Raw genomic sequence first — 21,890 nt, 5'->3', positions numbered from 1 at the left:
TTCCTCAATCCCATTTCTCAGTGCCTATGGTAGTGTTTGCCAATCAGACCAAGGTAAAATGTCCTAACTCACCCTTAAATTGGGCCAAGGTTAAAAATAAACTTTGGGGAACAGTTTTTTCTTTTCTCTTAAGAGCAAATGTCATTATAACTAAGATCTGGAAACTAGACCACTTAAACATAGTTCTGACTAGTTCAATAGACCCAGGATAAGAATCAATATTTTTAATGGTGACATATGTTAAGTCTCCTAAGCCATTTTGATTTTCCATAACCAAAAGAAAGTCTTTAAATTTTTTTTTTTGAAAGACTGAATTTCTAAGCTTGTGAATGATAAAGTGACTATAATAGAAGTCTACCGTTTTCCCCTATAATATATACTTCTTACAATCTATAGCACTGAATGGGTTTGGTAATACACAGTTTGTTATATTTCAAGAAATGTTATAAACATAATTTAAAATTTTAACTGCTTTTAATGCCTCATTATTTCCTAAGCAAAGAATTTTAAGATCATGTTTTTGAAGAACTGTATCTTGTTTCTATTTTATGCTAACATAAAGAGTTGGTTTATTAATGTAAATGGCTAAGTTCTTTGAATTGCTTCATCAGTAAGATTAATTTATTTTCTTTTAATTAGGTCCCTGTGGCTAATACTGGCTAGTAGTATTAGCATGTCCTGCACAGAAAGTGGAGCTTAGAGACTTCATACAGACTTCAGTCACATTTACGTGCCCACAGCAATGGCATCAAACTGAGTGGTAGACAAGCCATAATTAATGGTATTGAATTATTAACATCCAAATTCTTTTTGAAATAAGATGAATGTCAGCCCCTCTTAATGATACTGTGATGTGGACAAATGTCACTGAATTTAATAGAGGTATCTGGTGCCTGAGGACAGTTACCTTCTCATTAGCCCTGTTGAGGTCTGCGATCAGGGCATCAACATTCTCCTGCAAGACTGCACAAAGCTCAGACCAGGAGAATTTATCCAGCATGCCTTCTGGTTGTTTTATGAGCACACAGCCTGCTATCAAGTGCTGGTACAAGGTGTGAAGGAAGGTTAGCTTCTCCTGTGAGAAAAAGGGAAATTAATTCCAGTATATAAACATTGTTATAAGTAAAACACATAATATATAATGTAAATAATTTATTTCAAAAACTTGGGAAGGAATCAAAATACTCAAGTCTCAGATTATTATCACTTTGTGACTTTTTTTTGTTTTTACAATCAAAACTAGCATCATATAGAAATTGGAAATGGCTTAAACTTAGTGTTCAAAACCAAATTCTGAAATCTATAAGCCAGAGGACCAGCGTTCTGACCCAGCTCTGCTACTACTGAGGAGGTGGTCTTAGTGAGTTCAGGCCTCACCTTCCTCATCTGTAACAGAAGGAATCTGAACAAGTTGTTTCCAGGGTATCCTAACTGAAAGTCTGTGTGGTAATCCTGTAATTTCATATTTGCATTTGCTAAAACAGATGTTATTTTAAGTCAAAACACCATTACAGAGAGAAGTGTTACTCAACTCTGTCAGAGAAAATGTTATGCCAATATCTGTACTTCACAGGTACACAATTACTCAGCTCCCGTCCCCCTCCAGAGATTCCAGCTTACTTACCACTTATAGAAAATCTATACCAAGCCCCTCAGGCAAAGCAGACAGTGATATGAAAGATATGGAAGATGGGCTCATTTATTTTGCCCGCTTATAAGTTCATATGGTGTTTGGCACAGGGGCATTTGTAGGTGTTCAAACACTAGGAAGAATTTTTAAAAATGTACATAGCTGTCCAAGACATCCTTTCAAAACCGTCCAATTAGAACTATGTAGAAAAAGTTCTTTAAAATTATACTGCCATTACAATAACAAAACTAGCTATTGTTTAATTACCTAGAAATACTCTGCTGAAGAAGTCAGTAAAAAAATGATCCCATCTTGAACACACAAAGAAAGTTTATTTACTAAAACGCCCGATGCTGTCTTTATAAGATGTTTCCCCTGTACAGTCCCAAAGAATGGAACTCAAGACAAAGGAACAGTGAAGCTGAAAAATGAATATTTTATGTAGATAAAATTAATTCCCTCAAGATTTTTTTAACATATGAGGAAAAAAATGTTTAAAGGGGAGATTTTGAGAGGGAAAATATAGAAATCCTCATCTTCTAGATAAGAAAAACTGAATATATGTGCAGTGTTGCTCAGTTGGTTGAGTGACATACCATGTACCAAGAGGTCACTGGTTTGATTCCTGGTCAGGGCACATGCCCAAGTTGCAGAATCCCAGTAGGGGGTATGCAGAAGGCAGCCGATTGGTTTCTTTGCAGCTCTAATTGTAATATCTCTCCCTCTGTCTAATTGTAGTTTCTCTCACTGATGTTTCTTTATCTCTCCCTCTCCTTTACCCTCTCTTTAAAATCAATGAAAACATATTCAAATAGAAGGAAAAAAAAACTGAATACAGCATATGTAAAAGTTTATAATTAGAAATGTGTGGGCAACGTTTCTTTTGTGAGAAATTAAGATACACATATCTTAATTCTCTATATGCCACCTTACTTTTTTCCAAACATAACAATTTAAAAACAAAAGAAAATTAAATATGTGATTAAAATCATAAACTTGAGTTAGCATATCAGAAGTCTTCATAAATATGCTATGCCATTTTCTTTTTTAAGCAATTAAAGATGTCTTTTGTATTTTCAACTGGGTTGAGATGTTTAAAAATCTTATTAAATATAACTAAGCAAATGTAATGTTCAGGCACTTAAAACCTCCTCCCTGCACATTTTGCCATTGAGAGTTCATCTTCAAGGATAATTCATTGTGTCGCCATTATGTCCTTTTTGCTTGGGCTGTGATAAACCATGCATGATAATCATCCATTTGGCGTGAAAAGAGAATCTCAGGATCCAAAATCAATTCACACATGTTGAACCCAACCACATTGTTGTAGACATGCTGACTTTACAATATAGTCAGGCTTCTAGTTTCCTTTACTTTAATCACTATCTGATGTGTAGAACAATTCCAGGCCCTTCATGTGGACACAATTTAAATCCCAGACTGCAAGAAGAGGGGAAGGAATGTTTCCTTTCTACGCTTTTGGCATGCATGTTCATATTTGTTGAAGTAATGAACTCAATATGCCGGACGACTCAGATAAACCAGTTTCACACTAGCCAGACTAGCTCCACATCCCCTGGGTAAAAGAACATATAATTCCATTCACCCAGCTCATACTATGAAATTTTTTCATCATACTTTAAGAAGTGGTTAATAAATGAAAATGAAAATGGAAAGCCACTCTCTAGGGCACCCAAATAAAGTTTTAATTTTGTGGGATTTGTTGGGTTTTTTTCCTAAATTTTTATATAAAGAGCAAGGAGACTGACTGGCTATTAAAGTAAATATTATTCCTGTTTTGCAAATAAAGAAACTCAGATGTGGAGAGACTAAGCCGTGTGACTTGTTCATACTCATAGTTTGTAAATAAAAGCCCCAGGACCCAAGTCCAGTTCTTTCTGATTACAAAAACAAAAAAACAAACAACACATATTCTTTCTACCATGCCTAGCTACTAAATACTGAAATCTAAAAAAAAATAATAATAATTTTATCATTAGCAATCAAGCCAACCTTGAAAGGACTGTTAGGATCACAGTTATTGCGATAAGTTAGTTGTACAAGTGATAGAAGGGTTAATCTACATTACTTCTTCCTTGAAACAGGATGGCACAGAGTAATGGAGTGACTGATTTTGCAGCTGGCATGCATATTTCAAAATGATCAGCTCAGAATTTTTTTATTAAATCAAATAAGAGTAAAAACAGGCAGCTGAAGTATGTAAACTTATGAAACTGAGACTAGTGAAACGGCCATCTTGACTCAGGTGGTACCTCGGAGTCCTTGTGGAAAGCCTGGGAAAGCTTCTGCAGTTCACACTGGGACTGGACCGCTTGTGCCTTCTCCTTCTCCCAGCAGTGTAGCACGTTCTGCAGCTCCACTTTTAAAGTGCCGACCAGAGCCTCTCTGTCTGCACACTTACTGCGTAAATGACTCAACTCCTGATTGGCATCATCCAGTTTGTCCTGAAGGTCCTGTAGGAGACATCAAAAATAGAGGCCGTATGATGGCAGGCCAATATAGGGGTGGGAGGCATAAATATAAAATCCACATGAAGATTTCCAAAACTTTACCATAAAAGAATCACAAAGGGAAGCATTTGTCAAAAACTATGGTTTTTTTATTGAACATATTGTTTAAGTACAATTATTGTAGCTGTAAGATTAGAAAATTTGTTGTTTTAGCATTTAAACATAAAGTGTTAATAAGACAGCTTATTCCAAGAAGTTCTTTTCTTTCAATCCATTAAAAAAATATAATTTGGTAACCCCAAAATCTTTAAATACCATATAAATAACATTTTAAGACTAAATCTTATACTTAATATAACAACATTGCCTTCTCCATGAAATCCCAAATGCTAATATAAATCTAAAATATGTGGCACAAATTTTTGAACTATTTATTCCTTAATCTTAAATTCTATAAAGTATGTCAAGGATAAATGCAATATAAACCAACAACAACACTATTGAGCAACTCTGAGAGCTGCTTCAGTTCTGCAAAAACATATTACATAAAAATGGCACAGAAAATAAAATAAACAATTTTCCTGGACTTGAGCCCATTACTAGGCATGGTCTTGGCCCATTACTAGGCATGACGTACTAAAAACAATGGTTCCACCCAAAATGATGGAAACTGACCCCAAATATTGATGTGCTTATGTAAAATGTTTACTATGTGTCTAAGAGCAGACATTAAACATTAAATTTGTGATCCATGGTATTGTAATTAAGTCTGGGAATAAATGTTTCCATTAATCAGAACAATTTCTAATCAAGTTTTATTTTTTAATGAAAAACATTCTTGTTACTTTGATCAATAATAAAAATTAAAGTTGTATCCAAATGTACTTAATAAGAAATAGAAAGCATATTTTCAGATATCTCTACCATAAAGTTTCCCTAAACAATTACATTTGTCTCTTAATACAATAGAAGAAGTTTTTTTTAAATCAATACCTTTATATTTTTAGTGTGAGATTCTATCTTCTGTTTGGTAGAATCAAGTTCAGTAGATATCTTTTCCTTGGCATCATTCACACTGTTTAGCTGATAAAAAAAAAAAAAAAAACGTAAATAACTTTTTTATATTTTTCAAGGATTGGTAGCTCAAAAGCTAATCTTTAAATGTTTTTTATGCAGTTACTTAACATACACTTTTGAATAGTAATGAAGAGTCTTAAAAATTTCTTTTGGTTAACTAGGTAATTTCTGTCACAAGCTCAGATGGTTAAAAAGAAAGCATTCAAGCTTAAAACGTCAGTGATATTATTATCTTTTCACAAGATGTCAGACAAAGGATTTCTTTCTCACTATAAGCAAATATAACTTTATTCTTAAAATCCTTCTGGACCAAAATGCCAGAAGCGGTGGCATCTATAAGGAAAGAAAAAAGGACAGAGCAGAAGACTGTTCTTTCCATACATCATGAGGGTATTCACTGGTCTCTCACTCCATATGACAACTTCAGGGTCGGTCACATGCAGTCCTACTGGGAAGGCTTGTGGCAGGTCATCAGTTGGTCCTGCTCTGCTTGTGATTTATTTTCTTTGACAGTTCATTCTTCTTTCTGTCAGACTGCTCTTTTTGCTTTCTTTGCAGCCACCCCCTTGGTCTCCCCACTGCTGTCTCTGGCACTGGTTCACAACAAAGCACATTACTAAGCCAAAGCCTGCTGAGCCGACTTTTCAACTGTGCTGAGGATCATGTGACATCCATCCTCCCAAATAACAATTCGCTGTGGGTAATATGTTCCTAGTTACCCTGCAGCTTCCAGTCCGAGGCCTCAGAAGACTTTCATAAACTACTAACAATATAGGTTGTCTTGTCTCACAGGGAAAGACTTAGCAATATTTATTCTCTATAGAAATTTAATTATTTCAATGGTCACTTTCTTTTATGCCTTTTGAACAACTGAGAAGGCTCACTTTTCCTTCTTTATTTATCTTCTTAAACTAAAGTAAAATAAGCCCCTTCTAAAATGTGAACTGTAATAGTTTTATAGTCTTCATATTGTATGAATGAAACAAATGAACAGAAGGATAAACATTAAATTTTCATGCTGTTTTTGGTTCAAACAATGTCTGTTGTTTTACTAATTATATTTAATGTAATTACTTTATATTCTCTAATTTGACAAAATGTAACTAAGCAAACTCTTCAATTTTTAAAGCACAGATTCATTAAATATTTTAATACCCAAGAAAATTATCAACCCACACAGTAAATAATACAAATGAGATGATAAATAGAAGCATGAGCTTTTTCAATTGGCAAACTAAAAAACTTCCAGGCTGCATCAAAGAGACAATTGTTTTTAAAAACTTATATCAACACTTTACTCACTTTAAAGAATGAAAACTAGCATCTCTTCTTTATTCAGACTTTTACAATCTGTAGAAATCTTAACCTAAAATATTAACATCTAAATTTCCACTACCTATTGCAAATTCATAAAACCACATTAAAATTTAAATATAACACATATTAAGTGAAATGACTTGCATAGCTTTTATATTAAATTAAAATAGATTTTGAAGTCCAAGAGTAGCAGAGTCTTTATAACTTCGAAAATAAGAGTGTGACCTAAGTTACAAAAACATAAATGAGGCACGACTTTAGGCCACACTTAAAGAACAGTGACATATAATTTATTATTTTTTATATCTGTGAAGCTGCCAAGTCAATATTCCCAATTTTTTTGACCTTTGTAACAAGCAAGGGATACATACTGCTGCAGGCCGAAGGCTATATGTGTGGAGCCAAACAGTGCAAGTGTTACCTCATTAGAAGTCTCTTCCAGCTTGTTCTGGTAATCTGTCAAGGTACGCCTCAGAGTCTCAAGGACAACAGAGAAGCTGGGAGGTTTAGCTTTGTCTTTGGGGACGCCTAGGGAAAAACTTAGGATGAAAAGTATACCCTTCACATTACAAGGAGACAAAAGCTAAGCAAACAGTAACAGAGATATTGCAATTAGACAGAGCTGAAAAGACATTAAGAAACACTGCATTGAATCATTCTTCAGAGTGCACTGCTGTATAGTCAAATATTAATAGTCTTTCTAAACAAGTGGTCAAATTAAGTTCATAATATGCCAAGTTCTAATTTATGGCCATTTCATACCTTACAAGGCCCACACTATAGTCAGTAGTGAACTCTTTTTTCCCCCCTCTATCTCGTAATCAAAGTGTTTGTACACACCTGATATCTAACAATTAAATGAACAGTCTACACTAACATTGTTTTGGGAGTTACATACACTTACTTCGGTCCTTGTGTTTCTGATCAGTCAGGCCTATTTAACTAAAATAATAATTTCTGAACCCAAGGGCACATAATTTTCTGTTATGCTTGGAAATATTTTTCAATCCTTAAAATTCTCAAGTTTCAATTTAAAATAATGAATATGTTATTATCTACATAGGCCCACATCATGTTTCAATTAAAACGCTTAAAACTGATACTCCTTGTAAAAATATGAGTATTTCCGTATTATGCCCTCAAACTATTTTAATTTTGTTAGGCTTTTTAGTTGAGCTAATCAAGGTCACATGGGGAAATGTAGTTCAAAATATTAATCCAAAATAATCAAAAGTTTAGTTTCAAAAACCACTTTAAATTGATTGCTTATTGTACTATGCTTTGTTAAAAAAAAAAAAAACTAAAAAAAAACAAGTAGCAAATTTTAAAACATACTTATTCCAATATATTCTATCCTATTATTTCTCCCTGTAATATACATTCTAAATCCTTCAATAGACAAGAAACACATTTCAACAAAGATAATTGTTTTAAAAGCATTCATGGGATATCTTTTATTATTCATTGATTCATTCAATCAACTAATTTACAGAATTATTAATATGTACTAATCCTAGGCATTAGGCACACAAATAAACAAGACTGGTATAGTCTATGCTCACAGAATTTACAGTAAAAAAAGAGGAGAGACAGTAAGCAAATAATTATATAAAATCATTCATCCATTCTTCAAGTGTGCAATTATAGAACTTAAGGGAATAGGGAAGAACACAGTAAGAAAGGAAAGAAATGAAAAAAAGGAGGGAAATGTTTGGTTAACGATAGACCAACTCAGAGAATTGATTATTTTTAGTATTTTAATCTTAGACAAGATTTTATAAATAAATTTATTACATTCATCATAGTATAATTTAAATACTATCTTAAGTATGGATACACCTCAGATTTTCCTAAAGAGAAGACTATAAACTTAAAAAACAAAGGTAATATGAAAAAAAACACATGTCCCAGCCGGGGGCATGACACTGCAGTAAGCCGTAATAATGGAGAAGACAATCTCTATAATGACTATGAGTTGAAAAGACAACTCATTAAAATTTTAATTAAAGGTCTTCCCAAATATATATTTTAAAAATTGCTCTCTTGCACAAGATTTTAAAAAGTAATATATAATTCTTTTCTTTTACTACTACAAAAGTAGGCCATGAATAAATCATTAAAGGACACTAAAATCTGCTAGCGTTTATAATAAGGGAGAAAACTTCCTCTTAAAAATTCAAAAGAATAAAATCATCTCAATATGAATATTGAGGGGTAAGAAACAAAATGCCCTCTCCTAACTGACCCATATAAATTTCTATATTCTGCATAAAATAAAGATTCATTTCTTTGTCTGAAAATGTTTATGCAATAAAGTTCAGTTGAAATACAAAGAATGTTTTATGTTCCAATCCATCCATTATAAAAGACTAGTGACCTGCAATAAATAAATAAATAAATACTAGTGGCCCAGTGCACAAATTCATGCACATTAAAAGGAAATTAATTAGAAGAAATATTTTAATATTACTGTTCAACCTTTCTCTATAATAGAATTCATGATCAACAATGACAGATTGAAACACATGCATGTAATTGGCACCAGTGAGAGCTTTATATGTATCGTGCATGCGCAAGCTGATGTTTATTTTTAAACTAGAGGCTCGGTGCACAGATTCGTGCACCAGAAAGGTCCCTCCGCCTGGCCTGTGCCCTCTTGCAATCCAGGACTCCTCAGGTGATGTTGGAGAGCCATTTTTGACTCGATCCCCACAGACCAGGGCAAGAGACCCCACCAGTGTACGAATCTATGCACCAGTCCTCTAGTATGCATAAAAGATGTTTAGCGAATATCTTCCTGCCCTCCCTTCTCCCCACTTCCCTCTGAGCTTCATCAATCTGTTCCTTGTTTGCATGCCTGTGGTTTCTGCTCCTGGTGGTCAGAGTGCATCATAGCTACCAGCTGGTCGGTTGGTTGGATAGTCAGATAGACATATGGTGGGTCACCTAGCCTTTTTATATATATAGATACTAGTCCCTTTACTTGGCAAAATGCTTATAAATAAAAAGAAAGGATCACTCAGGACCCTGGACCTTACTAACTGATTTAATTTAATCTAATAATAGTCTAATTACTGCACTATGGCCACCCAAAAAATAGGCTATTAAAGTTTTCCTATCAAAGTAAGTCTTAAAAAAAATTGTTTTAATAGTGGTCATAAATGGCTTTTCAAAAGTCAAAGTCCAAATGAAAAAAAGAATGCTTCAGAACACTTTGTATTTCAGAAACAACAACTGAAAATCTTCTAAAGTTGTTTGTCCCTCACCCTGTATGTGTGTGTCTCTGACATGGGCAGCAGCCTACATTTTCACATCATCCTGCCTATTTCAATCTCTCTCACTTTTAAGTACATTCAGGGTAATCTTTTCAAGCTCACAGGAGGGAACAGAGCATAAGAAAAGATTCCAAGCCCTCTATTTAAATGTTTCCCTTTAGACAATCTCAAAAACTAAGTATTTTTACATGACTCAGATAAACCACTATTTTTCAAGTTGGTGTTATTACCTCAGTAATCTACTGTTCCACAATAGAAACAGTAAAATTGCAATGAATGAGGTGACTCTTATCTCCTCCACCTTCTCAAGCATTGTCTTACCTACTTTAGTCTCCTAAAGGGAAGAATTAATGGAGAGAGAAGATAAGACAAAGGACTGAGCTTTAAAAAAAAAAAAAAAAAAAAAAAAAAAGTATGGGTTCTCAAAGAAAAAAAGAGGATGGGTTCTCAAAGAATCATGCAACCCTTTACCAGGATAATCATGCACTAGGAAAGAGAAGCTAACCGCACTTATAAAGGGTAACTGGACACTAAAATGCTACTGTGGTTCACTAGATAGGGTTGGAGTTTATAGAGGTCAAGTGGTTAACTGAGTTTTGGCCAAGGTCTGTCTCCAGTGGGCCTAGAAGATACTTGAACCCACCTCACAGTTATGTCCCCAGTTTGGAATGCATAGTTAGAAAAGACAAATGCAGAAACTGGCACACTATCCATATTGGTTACCTGACACATGGAGAGAGGGACTTATAGGGGATAAAAAGCAAATGAAGGTTACCTAAGTTACTCTTACCTAGGAAAATAAGTTAAAAGTAATGCCACATTCCTTGAGAGACTACAGAGATTTAGAAGATAAAAAGGATAGTTATTCCAACCATACCAGCATTCAATTCACCTATCTGGTTTCTGCAGACTGTATATGGATGTTAGAAAATGACAGTAAATTACTGCAAGCATAATCACATGTGACTCCAATTTAGATGCAGTTAAAGATGTAGTTTTTTGGGGGGTTTTTAAATGTAGTTTTGTTGTTAGAGCAAATCAGTATATTCTTGACAACTTAGAATGAAGCTATTTCTTTTATCCTTTTAATAAAAACCACCAAAACAGTTTCTTTCAACTGACAAGGCCAGCAATATACCTTGACTGCCCTACCTCAGAGCTACAGCAACTCTAGCCCGCCATCATAATCTAGTCTGTAGAAATCTTGATCAATTCTCCATTTCAGGCATCACATGTTCCACTTAGCTCTCTACCAAGACATCATTCTGACTGCTCGAATTCAAGCAAGTCAGGTTTGGCAGGTCCCTAGAAGTGAAGCTAGTGTGAACTTTTAAGATTTTGGAACAGAGCAAGCCATCCTCTACAAATAACTGTTCTCCTCTTGAAAATCAGCGTTAGACTTGACAGGCTACCAGTCTCAGCAGAATCTGCATTCATGGTCACTATTTTACCATAAGTTGCCCATAATAAAATGGTACTGTCTGATCTACCAACCCATAATCTGAACGTACACAATAGCACTCTATCATAAAGTGAAAGTGTATATGCAAAACTGGGCCCAAGCAAGTCCTGAAGGCACACGTAAGTTGTAGGAGCAAGTAGTACAGATTCCCATGAATCCTATTCTTGTTACATTGCTTGCTCTCTCTTAACCCAAATCCTGGACCCATGAAAAGTTTCCTGTGATCAGCTGGCTAATTAAGAAAAATATGGGCTTCATATATAGATCTGTATGATAATCGGACACTTCTTGAAAGTAGACCATTGCAGCACCACAGCTCCACTCAAAGGTGACCGTGAAGGACAGTGGTGAAGCAAAATCCTCCCAGTAGACAGAACTTCAAGTAATAAACTTAATTGTCATTTTTCCTGAAATGAGACATGATCAAAGGTAAAAAATGTACACCAACTTATGGGTTGTAGCTAACAGTTTGGCTTAATAGTCAGGGACTCAACGAGATCACAACTGGAAAACTGGTAACATGGTAGTCTAGGCAAGAGTATGTTTATGACCTCTTGAAATGGTCATTATGCCGAGATCAACTTCAGTATCTTAATAATCAGGAGACCAAGACGAAGCATTCTGTGGATGTCAGCCATTATCCATACAGCAACAGAGTCATGGATGAAAATGGAGTCATGGCAGCAAGGACGAATAATACATAGACTTCCATTCACCAAGACTGATAGGATTACAACGCCTGTTGAATGTCAAATCTATCAACAGCAAAAACAAACACTAAACTCGTGGTCTGGCATTATTCTCTAGGTGGACCAGCCAGCCACTTGGTGGCAAAGCTAATTATACTATGTCACTTCCATCATGGAATGAGCAATGCTTTATTCTTACTAAGGTAGAATTACTCTAGATATATATTTTTCTTCCCTAATCATAATACTTCTGCTGAAATCAACATCTATGAATTTATAAAATACCTTGGTCACCATTATGTATTTCACATAACACTGCTTCTGACTAGGGAACTTAATTTTATAGCAAATTAAGTATGGGAAATGGTCTAATTTTCATAGAATTCCTGTGTTTCTCATCCCTCAAAGTAGCTGGCATACAGAATAGCAGAATGGCCTTTTGAAGATTCATGGTGCTGGATAGATGGCAACACTCTATAGGACACGGATAATATGCTTCAGTATATAGTATGTGCTCTGAGCCAACAAATGATACATGCTGTGTTTCTCCTATAGCCAGAATTCACAGATCCTGGAATCAAATATTGGAAAAGGGAGTGGCTCATCTCACTATTACATCTAATGGTCCACTAGTGAAATGTCTGCCTCCCATCCCAGAAACTATAGGCTCTATTGGTCTAACTCTTAATTCCCAAAGAAGAAAGGCTTCCGCCATGGGACATAGCAGTAACTCCACTGAAATGGAAACTGAGAATGTCACCCAGTTATTTCTCAGCTCCTTATGCCAGGAAACCGAAAAACAAAGAAGGTTCTTCTGTATCAGAATAATTAGTCTTGATTATCAAGGGAAAATTGGTCATAAGAAATGGTATGTCTAGAATGCAAGACATCCCATGGGGCACCTATTAGTACATTCATGTTCTGTGATAAAAGTTAATAGACAAACAATCCCACTTTCAATCCAAAAGAATTGAAAGCAGGGTCTTGAAAAGATATTTTTACATACATGTTCATACCAGCACTATTCATAATAGCCAAGAGGTGGAAGCAACCCAAACTTCCATCAATGAATGAATGGATAAACAAATGTCATATATACATACCATGAAATGCTAGTATGCCTTAATAAAGGAAAAACTCCTGTCACATGCTATAACACTGGATGAACCAGTTCTCAGTTATTTCACTCCCTTGGATTTCACAAACTTAAGCTATGACCACGATAAAGTAGGGCAAGTTTGTTTTGTAAACTTCAGTGAATTTGGAGAAGGGAAAGAGAAGAAATTGGCAAATGACACCAAAAGAGACCATGACTCCATGTGCTGCTGTTATAGGCATTCTCGGCTTCTCTGTAACGCGTTAATCTCGTAGTTAAAATGTACCAACCATGAGGTTCACCAAAACAATTAAAATTCTCAAGAAAATACACGTTCAAGGCAATGATCCTTTATTAAAAGAAGAGAGGGCAGTTTCAGAGACTGCTGCTGAAAAAAATCTTATCCTGATTTTCTCAATAGCAGTCCCTGAAACTGCCCAATTTCCAGGTGACATACACATGCCGAAAGACATCACTGTCACTATTATTGCCAAGGGTACCTTCAGCCACTCAAGCAGAAAGAAAAGACATACCTCTGGAACAGTACAAATGACTTCCACAAGGGAAGAACTTCCTCCAGCTGCCAAACTGGAGGGCTCTGTCTCAGTCAACACAAAAGTCATCACCCTGAGGAGGAGCCAAGACTGAGACACAACAAAAACTTACTTTTATGAACCAAATGAAGGAAAAGTCACATTCTGTAAGTTTGCTAGCATCCTCAAGTAGAGGTGAAATTGTATTAGAAGAAACGCTCAAGGCAGAAAGACTACTTGGATTCAAAGTGGGAAAAGATTTCTCCCTATGCGCATCCTACTATAAGAATTTCCATCAGGAAAGAAATGAGATATCAGAAAGTAGAGTGGAAAGTAGAAATAGGAAAAAACAAATGACCCTGATCAAATAAATTGAGGCTATCTTGTCTAATGAGAGTAGGCAATTAAGGTGGCATTTCTGTGATCCATGTAAGTTTGTGCATCTTTTCTTGAAGGTTATTCTTCCAGGTGACTCTGTGTAGGTTGCTACCAAAAAACTGCTGTAATTTAAAGAATCTATGGCTATCTTTATAACCTCAAATATTTAATGCAAATGTAATCTAGACCTTCAATCTAGTATTAATTCAATCACACTTTCATTCATTCACATTCAAAAAATATTTATTGAGTGCCTGTTTTGCACCAAGTATTGTCCTAGCTGTTTAAAATACATTAGTAAATAAAAGAGATAAATATCCTTGCCCTCATCTATAAAAATTAACCTATGATGGTTAGTTTTATGCGTCAACTTTACTGGGCTAAGGACGCAATATAGCTGATCTGTCTAGGTTTGTCTGTGAGGGTATTTTGGAAGAGATTAGTATTTGAATAAGTAGACTAAGTAAAGAAGATTTGCCCTCGCCAATATGGGTGGACATTATCTAACCCATTGCTCCCCTACTCACCCTCCCAAGAGAACAAAAACATGGAAGAAGAGCAAATTCTCTTTCTTCTTGAGATGAGACTCCCATCTTCTTCTGCCTGTGGACATCAGAGCTCCTGGTTCTTGGGCGTCCCTACGCCAGGATTTACCCTGGATTATACCACCAGCTTTTCTGGTTCTTCAGCTTGCTGAGGACAGATCATGGGATTTCTGGGCCTCTGTAACTGAGCTATTCCCATAATAAATCTTTCATATGTATATCTATATGTATATAGGTAAACATAATATATATTATATAAGGTATATAAGCTATATAAGATATATATTTCTATCTATACACGTGTATGTATTTATCTATACTAATAATAGAGAAATATGCAAATTATCTGTTATAGCATCACATCACGACTGGATCAGCAGGCTGTGTCCCAGCCCTCTGCTCAGGCAGCTGCAAGGCCGGGGGTAGCATAGGATATGATAGGAGGGGATAAAAAAGGAGAGGGAGAGGAAGGCAGGCCTGCATGCAGACAGGCTGAGAGGAGAAAAAGAAATACAGAAAGGTAACAAAAAAAAGATGCAGGAATAGAAAAGGGAAGGAAACGAGGGGCTGCACGAGGGAAGGGGTGGTGAGGGGAGGGGTGGACAGGAGAGGTGGAAAGGAGCAGGTGCACCCAGCAAGGGGTGGGAGCTCCACCCAGATGCAGGAGAAAGGCGGTGGTTCCCAACACTGGCCATTGGCAGGGAGGCGCCCACGGGTCCCAGAAGAAGTGGTGGACGGTCCAAGACCTTCTGGGTGGAGGTGCTCCTGCTTCGCGGCAGCAGCTTCTGGGCCGCACGGGCCTCAGCCCGTGGGCCAGGCATCCCAGGCAGGGAATGGGAACAGGATGGCAGTGGGGAGGCCTGGGAAGTGGGAGTGGCAAACATCTGGCCATTAACCCTGCCCCACCCTGAACAGAAACTTTAAGAAGGGAGGGAGGGAAGAACATTATCAAGGAGTCAATAGAGATAGAATTAAAGAAGAAAAGAGGATGTTTGAGTGAACTGTAGGAGCTATAATGAAAATCAAGTATATATGTGTACTGGGGACATATTTTAAAAGTAGGAGTCAGAGAAGAAAAAAAGATAAATGATAGTGAATAATTAGGCAGGTAGATAGATAAATATTAAAATAGTGGAAGTAAGTAAAGAATATATGGGAAAGGTAGGATGAGAGAGAAAGAGGAAGGGAAGAAAAATTTTAAAGGGGAGCTGGTCCCTAACCGGTTTGGTTCAGTGGATAGAGCATCGGCCTATGAACTGACGGGTCCCAGGTTCGATTCTGGTCAAGGGCATGTACCTTGGTTGCAGGCACAGCCCCAGTATGTGCAGGAGGCAGCTGATTAATGTTTCTCTCTCATCAATGTTTCTAACTCTCTATTCCTCTCCCTTCCTCTCTGTAAAAAATCAATAAAATACATTTTTTAAAAAATAATAAATAAATAAATGGGAGCTGGTAGAGCTAAAAAGGAGAATGGGAAGAAGGAAAAAATGGGGGAGGGAACAAAGCAGGTCTGAGGGAGGGAGTGAAGAAAAAAAATTAAATTGGGAAGGAAGGAAAAAGGGAGGAAGGTCAGGTTTAAAGAAAAAGGAAAGAAGGAATGTGGAGAGGAAGGAAGGGTAGGAGAAAGATGGAAAGAAGGATGATGGAACAGAAATAGGAAATAAGGAGGAAAAGAAAAGTTTATAAATAATGAGTCAGTAGGAAAAACATTAAAAAACAACACAGAGCTCTGGAGCTCAATTTTAAAGTATAAGGAATTTAATTTTATGTCCTTTTTAAAGAATATAATAGAGTCAGAAAACAACTCAATAATTCAAGCCTGACAGGATGGCAAAGACAGCTGAAGTAGAAAAGTAAAAGTATTTAAGTCAAAGCTACTATAACACATATAATGGCATAAGCATAAAAAATTAAGGAAGTAGAAATGGACAGCATTCATTAGCCAACTAATGCTTTTGCTAGTTCCCAAAATACAACTACCTAATATACAATTTTATAAGTTTTTTTATCCTATTAAGTGCACTGATACTAAAACCAAAATATTTTACCTAAGCATTTTTTTTTCTAGAGAGAATATATATATATGGCAACAGGAAATGAAGGAGAAAATCAGCTCAGAAAGCAACATGTAGAATGTGCAGTATTACAGCCTGTGTGTCCTACAAAACCTTTTGAATGCATGACCTTTAAGTTGCTGAAGGTTGCTTCAGAATTTGGCTCCGTTTGATGGAAACATCTGCTTCCCTTGCAGGTATACTGTAAGGACTTTTCTCTCAGTTGGATTCAGAACACAGCAAGCGAGCCCTTGTCTGTCCAATCACACAGACCCCGAGACTTGTAAATCAAGTTCTGGGAGGACAACAGCAGGTCCACACTCCGCCACCCTTTCTCAGCCAGCCAGGCCAACTGACTGCTGTGAGGACTGTTCTTATCATGTCATCAAATCAAAACATGTTGAGATGAGGGACCATAAGAGGCATCTGCAGAATTCCCAAAATGCAGTGACTTTGGAACACTGACAGATGCATCTGTCATTTTATACCTTCAACTAACCTGATGTACACTGGCCCGACACAGTAAAGTTGTCCAAGATCGATTCCAATTCTTTCACGTTATTTTCACATGTCTCTACGAGGAAGGCCTGGTGCTTCTTAGCCTTTTAATTAAGAAAAAAATTACACATAATAAGGTCATGCATAAGAGCTGCAGATTTTGTGTGTGAGCATACATAGTACAATTAAGGATAAACAAACTAATAACCCCATTCAAGTCCATTATTAATAAACCTCTTTCTGTCTTACTCATGCATTTTACTTGGCTTAAAGTAACATTGGATAAGGTCTCACTTAACAATTTACTGAGGCCTTAGTGTCTGGCGCTATTCTAAGTATTTTTTACATAGTAATTTTTTTTATTCTTACAACAACCCTATGAGGGAAGGGCCTTTATTATACCAATTTTACCGATAAGAAAACTGAGACACAGAGAAATTAAAGAACAACGTAAAAGATCACACTGGTAATCATGTGACAAACTGCCAGACGGCGGTCAAGAATGAATGTAGTAAGACAAATTAGAAGGAAATATAAGAGGAACTTAAGTCTACTTAAGAGGTGGTGGAAGCTTAGGCTATGGTCTTAGCAGTAAAAGGGGGGTTTATACACTGGAAAGATGCCAGAAGATAGAATGGCCAGACCTTGGTAACATTGTATTAGGTTATGGTGTTAATTGGGCTGGAATGAACTGCGCTGGGCTGCGCTGGGCTGGGCTGGGCTGGATTGGATTGGATTGGATTGGATTGGATTGGATTGGATTGGATTGGATTGGATTGGATTGGATTGGAAAGGCTGGGAAAGTGCACCGATGAAAGAAGGGCCTAAGAATGATCCCAAGTTTTTAGGCTAAGAGAACTGGGCCGATTTCAGTAGATGAGTGAGAACAGTGAAGGTGAAAAAGGTCTTATTTTGGCTCTTTTTGTTTGCTTATTTTTGTTTATTTGCTTGCATGCTTGATTGTTTTTAGCAGGAAGACCAGTAATGAATTCTATTTTTTTTAAATATATTTCATTGGTGTTTTTTTTTACAGAGAGAAGGGAGAGGAATAGAGAGTTAGAAACATCAGTGAGAGAGAAACATGCATTAGCTGCCTCCTGCACACTCCCTACTAGGGATGTGCCCGCAACCAAGGTACATGCCCTTGACCAGAATCAAACCTGGGACCCTTTAGTCTGCAGGCCAATGCTCTATCCACAGAACCAAACCAATAAATAAATATTTTTGAACTAACAACGAACAAGTAAGGTAAAAAAAAATAAAAATAAAAATAAAAAAGGGACGCATCTGGACATAATGGTGCAAAGCTCAGTAGAAAGACCAGGGATAGGTTTGGAAATCATCTACAGATATTACCTGAAGCCTGCCTTCAGAGTGTCTGATGAGAACAGAAAAGAGCTTTTTTTTTTTTTTTTTTTTTTTTTTTTGGTGTATGGGATGACTGCAACCAAATAAGCCACCTGGCTAGGCTCTTAATAGCTTTTTGATGAGCAAGAAATTCTAGAATGAAAGCAGAATGTATCACCTACATAAACAAAACCCTTGGGTTAAAAACAAAGTGCCAACTAAAGATAAAATACTAAGTTTCTAATTTTTGATTGGCATGTTTTACCATGTGACATAAAGAATAAGTTTGGTGCCGTGACCAGGTGGCTTGGTTGGCTGGAACATTGTCCTGTGCAACAAAGAGCTGAGGGTTAGATTTCCAGTCACGGCCCATGGTTAGGTTGCAGGTTTAATCCCCACTTGGGACACATGCAAACGCAGCCCATCAATGTTTCTCTTTCATACAGATGTTTGAAACAGTTCTGAACATTTTTAACTCTAGTAAGTGTCTGAACTCTTAACTTGAATATATTTTAAGCCATTACAAAGGAATTCTGCATAAAAAGTGGAGCATTGGGAACTGTAATCAACATCACATCCACTTGCTCCACAGCTGTCGCCTTTTCATATCATCTTCAAACTAGTACCTACCACTGCGTACCCAGCGCTTCTGTAAGGACTGAAGGAGAGCTTGCTCAGCTGAACTGAATTTGATCTGCTTAGCTTTCACAATTGTCACTATCTGCAGCTTTTTATTTGATACTATTATGGCATCTAATATATTGTATGATGAAATGTCACCCTCCCTTATGTACCTTTACAATTAATTTATTTTTCAGTAGATGGTACCTTCCAATTTGAATAAAGAACCTTGACATACCCCTTCTTCTCTCTCTCTCTTTTTCTCTCTCTCACACAAACACACACACACACACACACACACACACACACGATAACATTTTACTTTTTCACAGGTCAAAAGTGAGATTTGAATTTTCAGGTACTTAATAATTTATGTAAAAATAAATTTCAAAAAGCTTTATACTAACATTATAAATTTAGAAAGTCAGCCATGTAATAAGCATTTAAATACAAATACACATATTTAATGAATATTACTTAATATTAAATTTTAAGAAACATTAAGAGAGACATAAAGTGATATTTACATTATCAAAAACAATCCTCATGTATAAATACTATTATTCTGGGTGAAAACAGGAATCAATAAATTTTTAGTAAAATTCAGAATAGAATATTGTTAGCCCAATAGTTTCAAATGCCTCTGGTAAAACCAGAAGCATGTCCTTCTAAAGCAAACCTAATAGATTATTTGAAGCAAAATATTATCAAGAAGCATTAACTTTACCACAAAGCATGGCAATCAAAGCACTTTCCCAAATTCTATCTAATGCTAGCAATCATTATCATTATATAATAAGCCAAGTCCCAAAGTATAGGGAATATATATATATATATATATATATATATATATATATATATTTGACCATTTTCAATTACAGTTCTTTAGAGAATAAAATATGCTTTGAGCAAAACCTCATGAGAACTAGAATTCCCTTTCCAATATATGGTCTCTCCTAGAGCTGTAACTAAATATTACTGAGTGGCAGAAAAACAAATCTCAAGAAATGATGGGCTTAAAATATTTCATTGTAGAAAGCACAAAGCAAGTTCTAATAATACCAATTTGAAAATGATAGCTCCCCAGCTTCAAGAGAAGCAGATAAAAAACTCACAATAATGACTAAAAAAACCAACTGATCTGCTGAGCCTCTGGACCTTAATAAGTGTGATCACTGAGCAGCCTCAACTGGAAATTCTGTTTTATTTAGTGCTTTATTAAATTATTATTAATCTTATAGGTTTTGAAATTAATAGTTCAATTTTAATCAAAACTTTTTAAAGTCAAATTCAATACTGTATAACACAGAATACAAAACTAATTTTGTTAAATCCTTAGGTGTCCAATGTTGAAATTCTAATTAATTCTGTGACATTAAAGATAATAATATACTATTCATTGACTAATCATAACTTTAATTATTAATTTCATTAATATAAAATCAGAATTAAAGTCGGCTGGGTTTTAAATTTTTGACTTTTTCCAAAATTATGTTCTATATTTGTATTATATCTCTTGACACTGGGGAGCTATCATTTTCCAACTGGTTTATTAATATCTTGTGTATCCTGACCAAGATGAACTCTATGACCTCTTCCAACTTTAAAAAACTATAATATACTATTTTATACAATTGTTATTACTTTTTTCTTACAATTGTTATTTCTAAGTCTCAAAACTTCCGTAAGTCTTTGCATATTATTAATACCTTTATCTCACTAGCAAACTTATGGAGGAAAGAGGCTTTAATCTTCTCTTGCAATGCAACAGAGAAAATAAAAACTAAGACTTGAATAATGACCATGAACATGACCTAAACTAGAAAACAAGCTGTTACCTCAAAGGGAGAGAAAAATTACCTGTAGGTAATTGCTGCTTCTCATCTATAATCTATAAAATACTGGAATTATTATGTTCAAAAGAAATATGGGAAAGACACACTAGAGTACATAGGGTCATGAAATGTCATTAAAACAAAGTTTCATTTCCAAAACAAAAGGTAAAACCTTCATTTTATTTTTGGTCAAAACCAATTGTGAATTCAAAGCAAAAATAACAGCTAGACTTTGAGGATGCAGAAACAGAAAAATTCCATTTTCTGTGTTTAAACTTCTTAATTTGATAGATATCTCTTCATAGGACAAATTTTAAAAACCCACTCCCAAAAGCCACTAACCTATTGAAAGGAAAAAAAATGCAATATAGGAATACATACAACAAAAATAATTTTATGAAAAATTATTGATTTTTTTATTTTTTAAAAATTGTACGTATTATTTAGTGTGATACTATTTTCATTAAATAAATTTTTATTAAATAATTTTAAATTTTCTTATTATAGTGATGTAGAGAGGTAGAGAACAACAGTTCCAATTAGCATAAAACAGAGTAAGTTAAAAGAAAGAGCTAATCATAATGAAGGAAAAAAAGAAGAGGAGAAGAAAACAGAAAGATGGAAGAAAATAAGACATGAAGCCAGAGGTTTAAGAGAAAAGAAAAAATGAAGAGAAAACTATAAATAGTTAGGTTGAATCATATAAACTACAAATCATTTAGGCTGCAAGCTGAGTACGTTTTTTGAACATCCCTTTAACTCCTAAGCAAGGAACTATTCACAGATCTTCAACTGCTTTTAGTAATGCATCAAACTTTGAAGAAACAACCCACAATCTTCATCACTATGATAAAACAATAGTGCTTTATAGGATGACTGCCAAGGGCCCAAACAAGCAGACAGAGGTTGCTAGTAAACTACAATTTGCCTCATTTCAGATCATTTACCAACTTATCAATGTTAAAAAATGTACATTTTTTCAACCACAAAGCACCCATACTCTTAGAAGTCTTCTTTTATTTTGTATCTAGTCATTGGAGTGCTGGAAGGACAGTATTAGGA

The 21,890-nt window shown here is 35.5% G+C and overlaps 1 protein-coding gene across 3 annotated transcripts in view; it reads right to left on the bottom strand.

Annotated features, from left to right (window-relative positions):
• The window catches only part of CCDC171 (coiled-coil domain containing 171), a 223,331-nt gene that overhangs the window by 144,843 nt on the left and 56,598 nt on the right, over positions 1-21,890 (bottom strand). For 2 of the 3 annotated variants that reach the window (XM_084898221.1, XM_084898222.1), the window contains 5 exons: positions 17,027-17,129; positions 6,917-7,023; positions 5,095-5,184; positions 3,904-4,104; positions 908-1,075 (listed from right to left, as the gene is read on the bottom strand). In XM_084898221.1, coding sequence (XP_084754347.1) covers positions 908-1,075; positions 3,904-4,104; positions 5,095-5,184; positions 6,917-7,023; positions 17,027-17,129 — 669 coding nt within the window. Of the gene's footprint in view, positions 1-907; positions 1,076-3,903; positions 4,105-5,094; positions 5,185-6,916; positions 7,035-17,026; positions 17,130-21,890 lie in introns of those variants that run through there. The other variant, XM_084898223.1, reaches the window with a different exon arrangement.

This window comes from Pipistrellus hanaki, assembly GCF_964339955.1.
Source record: "Pipistrellus hanaki genome assembly, chromosome: 11".
NCBI classification, from domain to species: domain Eukaryota; kingdom Metazoa; phylum Chordata; class Mammalia; order Chiroptera; family Vespertilionidae; genus Pipistrellus; species Pipistrellus hanaki.
This window is presented reverse-complemented; position numbering and strand designations above follow the sequence as displayed.